At 36.4% G+C, this 13,731-nt stretch overlaps 1 protein-coding gene and 1 pseudogene across 3 annotated transcripts; both read right to left on the minus strand.

Moving 5' to 3' along the window:
- Nucleotides 1-312: 312 nt before the first annotated feature.
- Nucleotides 313-8,107, minus strand: LOC127950642 (general transcription factor IIF subunit 1). 3 transcript variants are annotated; one of them, XM_052547802.1, is made up of 14 exons: nucleotides 8,003-8,107; nucleotides 7,155-7,196; nucleotides 6,908-6,954; nucleotides 6,747-6,819; nucleotides 6,442-6,635; nucleotides 5,588-5,758; nucleotides 5,274-5,479; nucleotides 5,044-5,197; nucleotides 4,887-4,945; nucleotides 4,661-4,792; nucleotides 2,527-2,597; nucleotides 2,280-2,433; nucleotides 1,325-1,457; nucleotides 313-1,044 (listed from the first exon to the last, which is right to left on the minus strand). In XM_052547802.1, the coding sequence occupies exons 1-14, from the start codon at nucleotides 8,075-8,077 to the stop codon at nucleotides 840-842; spliced, it is 1,716 nt and encodes a 571-aa protein (XP_052403762.1). In that variant the 5' UTR covers nucleotides 8,078-8,107; the 3' UTR covers nucleotides 313-839. The 3 variants fall into 3 exon arrangements, with proteins under 3 accessions (XP_052403762.1, XP_052403767.1, XP_052403773.1); XM_052547807.1 differs by having other exon boundaries at nucleotides 2,292-2,433; nucleotides 8,003-8,100; XM_052547813.1 differs by lacking the exon at nucleotides 8,003-8,107 and adding an exon at nucleotides 7,827-7,904.
- Nucleotides 8,108-9,191: 1,084 nt separating this feature from the next.
- On the minus strand, nucleotides 9,192-12,953 carry LOC127957135 (immunoglobulin heavy constant epsilon-like; annotated as a pseudogene).
- Between the last annotated feature and the right edge of the window lie 778 nt (nucleotides 12,954-13,731).

Here is a 13,731-nt window from a genome sequence, read left to right on the forward strand (position 1 = left end):
GAATTGTTCATATTTCAGATGCTCAAACATAGCTAAAAAGGTGTCAACTGCTAACATTACGATAATATTCAGCTGAACCAGCTCACTGAAATGTGGTCCAAATACCGTAGTGTATTCTATATGTAGGGAAAGATTAGATTTATTCAGTGTATATTGTAAAATGAGTCATGGAAAAGAATGAAGACAGTCATTGGAACTGCTGCTATTTACAAAATCAAAAAAAAAATTGCTATCCACTCTTGTGGCTTTCTACTCAACTATACATTACTATTGCATACAATATGCATTTAAAACAAATGAACACAAACACTGTTATTCATCTCTGAACAAATTTAATGTACTACCAAAGGAGAAATCTCCTGAAAAAGTTATACCTTTTACTGATTTTAACAGTGCAATGCTTTTAAACCAGTTTTTTTTTTTTTTAAAAGGCAAAAAAATGTAATAAGAAATGAATGTGCAATAAAAGCCACAAATGCAACTGTATTCTCTAGGTAAATGTACTCTCAAAATACAGCAGGTTTTCATCTGTCATTAACAGACATAAATGTGGAATTTACAAACACATCTTTCCTATATCTTTTATAATACCGGTACACAAAAACCTACTCCCCATTGCTTGTTTCTCAGTTTTCTTTGTCTTTTTACTCTTTAGACCTCCAGCATTCCATGATGTAACTCAATTAACAGTACTTAAGTTCTACTGTTAATAAATGCGGAATGGTAGAAAGCAAAACGACAAATTTCAGATCAAGCAGGTCTTAACCTAAATGAGCGGTGTTCTTAAAGGAGAGGCTACTGGTCATGGGCACTCAGTTTGACCCTCTCCTCAGCTGGGCTCACTCTGTGAGGTAGAAGTGCATCTTGTCATTGATGTTCTTCCTCTCTGGGTTGAGCCTCTTCAAGATCTGAGCGAGCACGTTGACCGTCTGCTCGCTGCTGAGGCCTGTGCGCTTAGTCTGGAACTTCTTCAGCAGGTCTTTAGTGGTCATGGGCTTCCTGATCAGATACCTGCGCACGGCATCCTCTGTCAGCAGCACATCACTAAAGGGGAGATGGACATCTATGTTATACATCCCTGTCAATGCTTGTCTGTGAATTGAACAGATAAAATAAGCATCATAAACCGTAACGTGGTGAAGAATTTTGATACGGTTACTAGATCCAGCACTGTATGCTTTAATGTAAGAGTAACTTGGTGCATGTCTCGGGGGATAGAGGACATAGACATCACAGCTGGAGGCTGGAGAAAAGACCCAGAACCCAGAGATGGGGAGTGAACTGAGGGGTTTCTGGATCATGGTAATATTCAAGAAAGTAGTACCTGGAGCTGGGGGTGGATTTCCCTGACACTGGTTGGGGTGTGCTCTTTCCTGAAGAGCTCTGAGGGCTGGGCTCCATCTTTAATCTCTTCGCTGCTGGAGTCTCTGTGCTGGGCACAGTTGTCTGACGCTTACCTGAGACAGAGGAGCAGATACATGAAGTTTATACTTTACCTAACCCTTAGCAGTGAAGAGAAACAGACTAGATGAAATAAAGAGATACTAGGCAAATAATATAACATTATGGCTTAATATAAAAACCGTCTTATTACCTACTCAACCTCATGCCGTCCTAGATCTATATGACTTTCTTTCTTCAGATGAACACAAACAAAATATTTTTTAGACAAAAACCAAAGTGAACATAGCAGTGTTCTTCATAGAAGTGAACTTCCTTCTGCACCACTTCTTAAGAGTGTTTTTGTCAACATGTTCACAAGCTGACGCTTCCATCAAGTGTGAACTGATGTAACAGCTTCAAGTTTAAAATATGAATATTTTTCCACCCACATACACCCACTGTATACTTCAAAAGACATTGATTCATCTCCTGGAGTCATATGTGTTACCTTCATGTTCACTTAGTGTGGTTTTTAAAGCTTCAACTATGGTGAACAGCTGGAGACACTCTCACAGAAATGGATAATTTTTCTAAAAATCGTAATAATCTGAAGAAAGAGTCACATCTGGGATGGCATTAGGGTAAAGAGATGGAGTATCCCTTTAAAAAAAAAAGTTATTAAAATTCAAGAAAAAAAAACATGTTTCACTGTAAAGAAGACCAACATATTACAATCTTTCTAAAGTCACTTTTTTAATCTATTTGCATGTTATTATTTTGCCACAATAATAACTGTTTTTTTTTTTCTATGCAATTAAGGCAATTAAATCATGCAACTAATAGCTATATCATGTAATTCATTTTTATTAACATTTTTAATCAGAATTTTTATTAACCTTTTTGTGTACCTTGCTCCAGTTTGTTGGCAGCAGCACGGAGAGTGTTGGAAGTTGCAGCGTTGTCAATGGAAGGTGTGCCAGGTCGACTTCCTGTCCTTGAACTACCTGCTGAGCCACGACCACCCCCTCGCTTAGGAGGAGTGCGCTTTTTCTGTGAGAGGGGAGACAACAAGAGAGCACTGTACCATACACACATGAAACATGAATCTTCTCTCCCAAACACACAAATATAGGCCATTAGTACCATGAACAGTGCTGAAGCTGCCTCTCCTTCAATATCACTGTCCTCTGAGCTGTCGGACTCGCCACTGCTGTCTGAAACATACACAATGATTTAAAAAAAAAAAAAAATAATAATAATAATAATAATAATAATAATAATAATAATAATATGTTATACATATATATTTTTTTATAATACTGCTATGTCATAATTATTCAACCCCTCTTCAGCATTGCTGTTTTTAAATCACTTGGTGGGGAATAAAACGGTCTCAAAACACAATTAGGCCTTTAGAAACTATTACAGAATTAGTTTGAGCCGTTACACATACAGTTAGCTCATGCATGTGTTGAAGTTGAGTAGCAAAAATATCAACAGAGATCTCACAAAAGCTAAAGAGAATAAATATTGTATTACTTTAAAAAGGCTAAGGCTATATGAAGATTTCCAAGACACTGAAAGTTCCAACAGACACAGCTCTCAGCCTTATTCCTTAGCTTAAAGTGTGATTTAACAGAAAACCTGTGGGTGTTGAATATCATAACATGTTTTATCAGAGCAACTGAGAAAAACCTGCAATGTACAGCCAAAGACTTGCAAGATGACCCGATGAAAGGAGGAAAACCATTTCAAAGCAGTGTGTAAGAAGAACACTAGACAAGTATGGCCTTCATGTTGAGACATCTTGATAAATACCACTCTTGATCAAGAACAACAACAGCCCAACCTGAACTTAATAAAAATCATTTGTGTAGACTTGTGGAGCTCTGGACGAATGTTTTATGGTGTGAGGTGACCAAACTGGAACTTTTTGGACCCATGGATCAGCGGTATGTCTGCTGCAAAAAAGCTCATAAGCAGAAGAACACCATCTCCATCCTCAAACTTGGAGGTGGATCAGTCCTGTTATGGGGTTTCTTTACTGTAGAGAAACCATGACTGTATGAGGAAATCATGACTGTATGAAGGACATCATGGATTCTTTGAGGTATCAGGCCATTTTGAAAAGAACTGAGATGCCTTTGGTGCAAAGACTGAAGCTGATGATCAATGGACTTTCCTGCAGGACAGTCATCCCAAAGTACACATCAAAATCTACTACTGCTTGGTTCAGGGATCAGTCACAGAATGTACTTGAGTGACCTGTTCAGACTTAATTCTCATTGCAAATATCTGGTTGAATTTAAAAAAAGCAGTGGAAATGCGAAAACCAAAGATTATCAGTGATCTGGAAGCTTTTTCAGGTGTGGAATGGGCCAAAACTGCAGTAGAGAGGTGACAGAAGCTTCTAAACACTTACAGACAGCGTTTATTGGAGATTTTAAAGAATAAAAGATTCTGCACAAAGGGGGTTGAATAATTTTTAACATGAATGTTTAGAGGCAATTTGAATTTTATCATGATTCATCGATGTTCCATTCTCAGAATCACTCAAAAGTGTATTAAACTTTTTCTAAGACTTTACTGATGCCTTTGTTGAATTGATTTCATAAAATGCTGTTCTCCGCAGCAAAATGTCTTGCAGGTCAAGGGGGTGGAATAATTTTGATTGCAACTGTATATATAAAATATGTATAATGTCAACATTATGGAGCACTAAGATTAGCACTTAAAAAAAATTAGAAAACATTTATTAATATTATAAAATAAAAGTGATTTGGAAATGCATTTTAAAGTTTATTATTTAAAATATTTTTAAATGCATTATTAGAATTTTAATTGTTACTAAAATAAAGTTTTAAGAATCAATTAAATCATTTTTAAATTACATTTATTTTTAAGTTTTTATTTTTGAACAAACTGATAATTAATCTTTTCATTTTATTTACCTTTTTTAGTGGTATGCCTAGTCTCCAATAAACATAACTACTACATTTTGAATTTTCCCTAAAGAAGGCCACAGAGCCGAAACATGCTGGCATGTTTTTAATGGATAGCCAAGTTTAAATAAAGGCTTTTAAACTTTTATTCCTTGTGAGTGCCTCTGAACTACTGTTTATTTGGGAAACATTTTGGATCTTCTAGCTGAATAGCACCAGAGGAATACACCTCTCAATACCCAAGTAGCACTCTTAGTAACTCAATGTGAGACTTGAGGCCACAACACCAAGTAAAAATAGAAAGAAACAAAAATCCAAAATGAGACTGCCTTCACCTTTCTTTTTCTTCTTTTCCACCTGCACTGGTGTCTTCTTTCCATCTTCCTCCTCTTCTTCCTCCTTGCCATCTTCCTCATTCTTGTTTTCTTCCTCACTCTCTTCTTCACTTTCAGACATTTCATCAATCCCTGAGAAAAAAAAAAAAAAGTGTTGGAGCTTCATGGAGTTGTCTCAAATCAAACATCAGAATTAAATGAAGTGCACTCCTGCTAAATCCCCAACCTTTAGGGACATCCTCTCCCTTATTGTGCTTGGTTTTCTCTTGCTGCTCTTCTTCAGAACTGGAGTGATGAAAGAATGATGAAGATTAGACTGCAGTAATCATAAAAAGACCGTTTGGATAAAGGGCTGTTAGTATGTAGCAACAGTAAAGCCTCACCTGCTCTCATCAGACATGTAGTCCACCTCCAGCCCCTCAAAGTCACCGTCATCACTATCCTCAAACCCTTCCAGGTCGCTGTCCTTTTTCTTCTTCTTCTTTCCCTTGCTTTTGGGGCCTTTTTCCTTTTTAGCCTTTGACTTGGCTTCATCATCTGCATTGAAAGAAGACATTTTGCTAAGGACAGCCCTACACTTGACACTCCTCTCGCTCTCAGAGCCGTTGCTCACCGTCTCCATTGCTGCCGTCACTCTCGTCGCTGCTCATTTCCAAATCGTCCTCGAGGTCATGTATGCGCAGGTCTCCTCCCCTGCCTTCTTTCTTCTTCTTTTTCTTCCCCCCCTTTTCTCCTTCCTCTTCTTCCTCCTCTCCTCGCTCCTGTCCTCTGAGACGTCGCTGAAGCATGATACTGAAGTGATTCACCACTTTGTTTCTCCTATATGAGGAAAAACAAGCAGGTGTGATGCCTGCGCTTTAGACACTGGCCTCTCTGGAGAGCCATCAGAGCTGTTCTCATGAATACAAAAACTCAACCTGCCCTCACCTGCCCCACTCTTCCTCTGCCTCCTCGGCTGTGAGCGTGCGGTGCTTGGCCTGCGGTGTGAAGTTGTACCAGGAATGCACAGGAAACGCCTCGAAGGCCCCATCCGCACTCTGTGTGAAGATGTAGTAGGAAGCGTTCTCCGTGACTCCACCTTTCTTCAGACCCTTGAATCTTGAGTGATGAAGAGGAGCACAATAGAGGACAGTTTCTCATATATTCAAGTCAAACCAAACTTTAAAACTGGAAGACCTTTGAGCTTCTGTGTGTATCTGATGAGTATTTATCAAATGCAATTGTGTAATGCTTTTTGTGTAATGATTCTCAGAGCAGTTCTAGAGATGAAGTTTGTGTGTCCATATCCTCACAGAAGAGTGGACAAGGCCATCTTTAACTTGAAGGTGTGAGGCTTCCTGTGTTATTTACTTCCAGGTATTTAGCTGTACAAAAACAGTCTGTTTTGCTGCTTTATATCGCAAACTGCTATTTGTTATCATATTCATTGAATATTAACACATTCATAAATACACTGGTTCGTAGTGCAACATTTTACCTTTAGCTGCACTTTGTTATACTTCATTATTTTCCTCATAACCACTAATGAATCAGAAGTCTTATGTTTTAAGAAAATGGCTTAATTCCATGCAAAATAAGGTAAATATTTAACACAGCCGGTGCTGAAAACCCCTTTAGTTTCATGCTTGCTTGAGTATGTTTACTAGACAAAACTTTGGCATCCATTGACATAGAACAGCGATTATCAGCTTATCAATCTTTATTGTAAGTATGGGCAGCTAAACACACTCAAAAATAACAAGTGTCAGTAAGTCGAAAAGATTAAAAGCAGAAACCCATACCTTCTTCCTGCCTTGCCATTAACTTTAAGGATCCAGGGCTGGTCCTCCACTTTGAACTCCTTCGTAACGATGCCATACTTCTTCCTCCGTGCTTCCTCTCTCTGTTTCTTTCCAAACTCACTGCCTGCTGCCCCCTCCTGAGTCTCCTCCTCACCATATATACGCCTATTACTCATGTCACGCTCCATACGAGCCTAAACATTGCATGTAGAGAGAGAGAGAGAGAGAGAAATAGTTACAGAAAAATACAGGGAAGGAAATATGGCATGGAATAGTAAGCAGTGGCCATTTATAACGTCTGTTACCTGAGTCCATGTGGAACAACTGACTTTATCACCAGCATTGAAGGCCATTATGTTGTATTTCTTACTGGTGTTTCTGTTGGGCAAAAGACATCAACAACTTGTACTGGTAGCACTACAGACACACTAAATACATTTCTAATTCAAGTTAATACAAATCTTACTTAGGAACTCGTACAACATACTCCGTTGTGGAGGAACTGCTGCTCCCCTGCAAACGAGAACAAACTCTTAGGCCTGAGAGACAGATAATACTGTCCATACAATGGTTTTACTGCTGAGCTGTACAGTGTAATGGTGTTATGGATCAAGATTTAGACATGATTTCTAAGATGACACACGATCTGTAGTCTGCCGGATAAGGTGTTGAACTCTCTGATCAATCTTAACTGTAGATGCTGAGGCACTTACCAGTGACGTCATCACTGCAGAGCAAGAAGTCCCGTTAATAACCTGTGTATGAACACACAACAGAACAATTTCACATCTCTCATAGATAAAGTGAGCAGGTCAGCTGGTCATGTGATCAACACATGAAAATAACTTTTTAAAACCATTTCAAATGTACACAGTACTTGAATGCGTTTCTTACCTAGTTCATAGAAAGACTAAATTGGATTTCAGATAAACAATCGTTTATGGTTTTATATCATTTATTGAGTTACATAGTGTAATATTGTTGTGCATTCTAAATGCTCGTAGTTGTTATTATTTTTTCTATGTAAATATATCTAATTAAATCATGCAACTGATAGCCATATCATATAACTTATTTGATTAACATTTTCATGCAACTCAATATATTTAATTTATTTTGTTAAGTAGTACCAAGGCACTGTGGAAAAATAAACCCATTAATGAAAGGCTGGTTCTCTAAACGTTTCAAAGTTTTAATAAATCCCGATTTCAAAGACAATGGAAATGAACAGCACATGTTCTCGATTCTTGTTATACTGGATGAATTCACTGACACTGTTATTATTCATTCAACATGGGCAAAAACGCGTTAAACACGCCGTGAAACATCTACTAGTACTACAGTGATGTAGAAGTGTGTTTGAAATGAACACAAGTTAACGTTACCTTCAACCTGCTAACTAGAGAACAACTGCTGCTCTAACGTTACTCCACTTTATAACGCTTAAACTTTAACCTCCTCGTCCGTCTGCGGATATCGTTTCCTATTTGGGTATTCGATAAAACGAGGTAACCTCCTTTTTGGGTAACCTCCAAAAAGATATCAGTAAATGTATACTTACAAAATTAAGGAGAAGACGAAAGCAGTTCGCACCATTCGCATCTAAAAATTCTTCTTCTTTAGTTTTTTGGCGCATAACACTCTAAATGTAGGGCGCCACCTACAGTACGATGCTGGTCGTGTTAAATCACATGAACATATATATATATATATATATATATATATATATATATATATATATATATATATATATATATATATAAAGAGAGAGAGAGAGAGAGAGAAATAAGGTAGGGGGTGGGTGGGGTTGGATACAAATAATAATATTAATTATAATTCTTCATAAATGTGAAAATGTGATCGTACATTACATGCTCTACTGTTTCTTTTCCCCCACAATACTCACATGAACCATTTTCATGTACTCAAGTAACAAATAGTGATGCATTCAGTCCTATGTGTCCAAGTTTCATCCTTGTTATATTGACTTGTTCCCTCCTGTCTCTATATTAAACAAATGCCTCACCTTATTATCTGAATTACATATTTCTTACCAATTCTAAAATATTTCCCATAATTATAGTTTAACTTCAACTTTACTTAAAGCAACATTAACATCCACTTCTTCCTTTTTTAAAAGCATCTTTGTTCATCCGCTGTTCATTTCCCATTATGCCCACATGTGCTGGTACCCAGCAGAAACCGACTAATACACTTTTTCTTTATATGCCATAATAATGTAAATAATTCACTTAATAAGTCTTCTCTGCATGAATGATGGGGGGGACAAAATCTTAACAGAGAAAAAATAATAATAATATGCTAAGTTCTCTTGGTATCAATGGCAAAATTATATCAGACTTCCCACATACAGATTTTTTACATAACAATATACAGTGAGGGTCACAAATGTGGGAGCACTATTCGAAATATTCTACATTTATTTTGAGCAGCTCTACACTTCACGGAGATTTACTGCCACCTGCTGCACCGAAGGGAACACTGCAGTCTGTGTGCATTTGTGCCCTTCAGTAGTGTTTGAGTTTGAACTCAAAGCTATTTCATTACATGCATTATTTATTTTAGTTATGTGAGAATTATTACATTTTAAGCAATATTAATCTAAACAAAGAGTTTAATTAAAAAGCATTTCCAATGTTTTTATTGTGTATATATTTCACATTTAAGTGAAATTTTAATATTAAGGCTTCCCTAAAATTCTGGCTGTGAAATTAGTCGTAACAAGACAATGGACTTGGACATTTTATTCAAACAACCAACACACATATTTTCATCACAGAATGATTTTAAACACAATACATCTTTAGAGATACAGGGGAACATTCAGAAATAATAATTAAAAAAAAGACACAAATCTGTAATTTGTATAAAATACATAAACTGCTAGAAAGTGTGTTAAGAGCATTACTTTTTTCATATGTAAATCTCAACAAGACACAAAGTTGATATTAATTAAGTTAATATCATTTTTGCAGCAAGGGAATCCAGAAAGCACACACAAAATGCTTATGTAAACTTGACTTTGACCAAAGTCACTGAGCATCCATAGAGAAGAAAAAGGAGGAAGAGGGCGAGGAAGGCACAGGCCATATTCTAGGCCTTCTCAAATAATGCTGTTAACAGACATTAACAAAATTCACATTTTAATCTTCATTATTTTCTTGATAAAATTATGCTTTAGTACTTGAAACCTAGGGTACCTGTTTTCATTGAAATGTTAAGCACCAAGGTATCAGCAACATGAGTGACTCTGCATGTGTACACCTCACCAGGTGTCCAGTCTGAAGTTTGGAGATCCAGGTGACTTTGGATGCTAAATTTTCCATTAGGGCCTTTTGCTGGTTTGGTGACCCTGTGGGCTGACACCTCAGTCTTACCCAGCCACCAGGTGATGCTGAAGACAGGTGGGCTGAAAACAAATGCCAGGCACACCAGCTCACTTACTCCTTGCAGCAGCTTTGCAGACGGAGCAGAGTGAATCAATGAGGCTAAAAAAAACACCAGTGAGAGACATAGTGAAGGCAATAGTGAGGAGAGGTGTATTACATTCAAATTGTATCTTAGCATGAAATTTTATATCATGTAATATATTATATTTTTGAATATTACTTTATTAGACCCACATATAGGTAAGTTGCAATGTAAGTAACATATACATTAAATATTTTATATATATTATATATATAATTTCATAATACCATTAATATAACTTAAATTTAAACCTTTCTTTAAAATGGTAACATGGTAAAATTTCAAATCCAACATGAATACAATCTATACAATTAAATCTGATAAAAAAAAATTCTGATGGCACCCACCATACAAGTTCTCTAAAGTGTCGATGATTGGACTTTGGGATGACAACAAATGAGAACATCCTTCCACTCTGATGCAGGCAGCATTAGAGCACTATGCATTGCAAAACCTCCTGAAGTGTGAGCAACCACAGGACTGTTAGTGAACTGAGCTGCATCCAGTTGTGTCCCATTTAGTTTCCACTGCACAGAGATATCAGATGGGAAGAAACCAGTGATCAAGCAAAGAAGGTTGGTGTTCTGGAGTCCAGAGAGATCAGCGTCTGAGGGTCTGAGGATTCTCACAGTGGGTCGTTTAGGGTCTGCGAGTACATGGCAATGATTAGTAACAAGAAAATATTCTCTGTAAAGGCAGTTTTGAGAACTGTGAGTGCTCACCTCGGGTTTTGGAGATGTTCTGCTGCTGTCTATCATTAGAGCACAAATGCGTAACCTCACAGGTAAAGACAGCATATTTTGTAACTGAAACCCTCATAAAAGTTTCTCTGCTTTGAGTCCCGTTGTTATGTTCTTTAGGCTCTTGTTCATCGACATCATGATTGAGAAGTTTACCATTCACTTTCCATTGGATGGAGAATAACCTTACACTCTGACCAACAACCAAACATGTCAAAATCACAGAGGTGCCGGATCTCACATCACTGTGGGATGGACCCAGCAAGTAGACCTCTGCCTGCTTACTGGAAGGGGCAATCACTCTCGTCCATCTTCAATCATTGTAGCATCTAAAGCTCCACCAGTTTTCTCCATAGACCTTGAAAGCCACTTGATTTTCGGCTCAAATCCTGTCGCAGAACACAGCAGCTTCTGTGAGTCCGAACTAGACTGACCCACACTGTGAACAACAGCAAGCTCTATGGTAGGATCCCCTGAGAAAGAAAATAGTGTCAAATGTCCCATGAAGAAAACATATTATATCATGAATAAAATTCAATACACCACATCAATTACTGTCCCCAGTATTGCTAATGTGGTACTGATGAAATGTTCATTCCTCAACCAAAAATGTTTCCAGTAGGATTGGATGTCCATATTTTCAGGAGTCCATGAACTCTACATGTAAAGGTTTTTCCAGTCTTCTGGTGCTCACTAGGTATCGTAAAATGTGTGGTCAAGGACCAAAGGTTTTCGAATGGACCCCAATGCACACAACTTAAATCTGGATGTTTATGCAGACCTCACCAGGGTTTTTTATTTTCTTTTTTATTCATGTTACAGATACTGAAACAAAAGATGGACAGAAGAGGAAACCAGAAACATGCCTCAGAGAACATAGCAAACAGCAGATGGAAGCGTTAGGTAACAAACAAGCTGAAATAGCCACCAAAAGCAGAACTGAAAAACATCTGCATCTCTGAGACATGGTTGAACACATCTGCACAGGAAAAACACTCTGTCCTTTACATAAAATGACTCTTGTTATGCAATTTATTTTTATATACTTCACAGCATGAAATATTTACGCTTACAAATATTCACAGCTAGAAAAGACTCAGTCACGTAATGAACAAATTCTGAGAAAATTAAGTATAGGATTTAAGAAAATATGTTTAATTTATTAATTTCAGAAATTAGGGAAATATGTGACCCTGGACCACAAAACCAAGCTTAAGTCGCTTGGGTATATATTTAGCAATAGCCAAAAAAAACAATGTATTTGACAAAATTATAGATTTTTCTTTTATGCCAAAAATCATTAGGATATTATGTAAAGATCATGTTCCATGAAGACATTTTGTAAATTTCCTACCATAAATATATAAAATAATGATTTTTTGATTAGTAATATGTATAGCTAAGAATTCATTTGGACAACTTCAAAGGTGATTTTCTCAGTATTTAGATTTTTTTACACCCTCAGATTCCAGATTTTCAAATAGTTGTATCTACCAAATATTGTCTGTTCCTAATAAACCAAAAATCAATGGAAGGCTTATTTATTCATCTTTCAATTAAAAAAATTACATATAAGACTGGTTTTGTGGTTTATGGTCACATTTTTCAAAACCTTCAGACACTCCTGTGTGCTAATAAATATCCTTTCTTATGTAGTTTATACAAACATAGAGCACCATACAGTTTATCATCTTCTTACATTTTTATAAACTTGAAAGAAACAAAATACAAGAGCAATCAAATTGTTTCTTTCTTTTATTAAAGTAAAACTTAAAAACAAACAAACATCACAATAACATTTACAATAAAGGAAAAAAAAAAGAAAAAAAGAATAGAGCTGTTTTTCTGAGAAGACTTGCATGTCCTTAAAGGGATCGTTCATTTCACCTGAAAGCATAATTTGATACCAATAAGAGCCAGAAAATCTACTTCTGTTTAACTTGCATATATTAAATATTTTTCAAACTTATATATATATATATATTTGAAAGGACAACATTTTTTTTTTTTTTTTTTTGCATCAAATAAAATGCTCCTATCTAGTCTCATGATTATGCTAAATTAAAAATTAACTAGAAAAAAACTATGTTGTATACCTTAACAAAAGTAGCCCCTATGCTGTAGCACAAGGTGATGAGGAACAGGAAAACAAAGGATACAGCAGTGTTTGCAATGCCACTATCATCTGTATCAGTGGCGTCATACAGGGAATGATCTATCCACACAATCACAGCTGTGGGAATAGATAATAACACATTAGCATGACCTACAGGACAACATCGCCACTCTCCAGCACAAACATTAGGAAAACAGTCTAGGATGTTCTCTTATTAATCAATTAGAATATTGTGACAGAGAAAGAACCTTGAATGAATTATATTGTATTTTCATCTGCCATTTTTCAGTTTATTATCTTGTTAATTATGTAGCATGTTTACTAAATAATTCAAACCCAATGGAAATCTGATTAAGGAAAGGTGACCCTGACAAGCTCAAATAAGTCAGTTGAATGTGTCTTGGCATGCTGCAGAAGAACTGATGTGGCTATAAACTATCAATCTCTAATAATTGAACTAATTTCTTTATCTGCATTATCTCTTTGGGCGAAATACAATATATACACACACACACGTTTAGGCGTAATGGTTTTTATACTGTACAAACTGTATATTCTATAGCCCTACACCAACCCTTCACCTAACCCTCACAGGAAACTTTGTGCATTTTTACTTTCTCAAAAAAAACTCATTCTGTATGATTTATAAGCGTTTTGAAAAATGGGGACATGGGTTATGTCCTGATAAGTCTCCCTCTCCTTGTAATACCCGTGTCATACCCATGTTATTATACAGAGTTGTGTCCTGATATGTCACAAAACAAGAGCACACACACACAACACATACACTGACAAACATTTCCTCCCATCATTATGCATATTATGTGCCAACTAATGGTATAATTTTAATGACATTTTGTCTCTTTTTCTGCAAAGTTATACATTAAATTGTATATATATATTTTAAATATGTTTTATGTTTTTATAGGTATTTCTTAAATA

The sequence above is a fragment of the Carassius gibelio genome, chromosome A3, assembly GCF_023724105.1.
Source record: "Carassius gibelio isolate Cgi1373 ecotype wild population from Czech Republic chromosome A3, carGib1.2-hapl.c, whole genome shotgun sequence".
Taxonomy (NCBI): Eukaryota; Metazoa; Chordata; class Actinopteri; order Cypriniformes; family Cyprinidae; genus Carassius; species Carassius gibelio.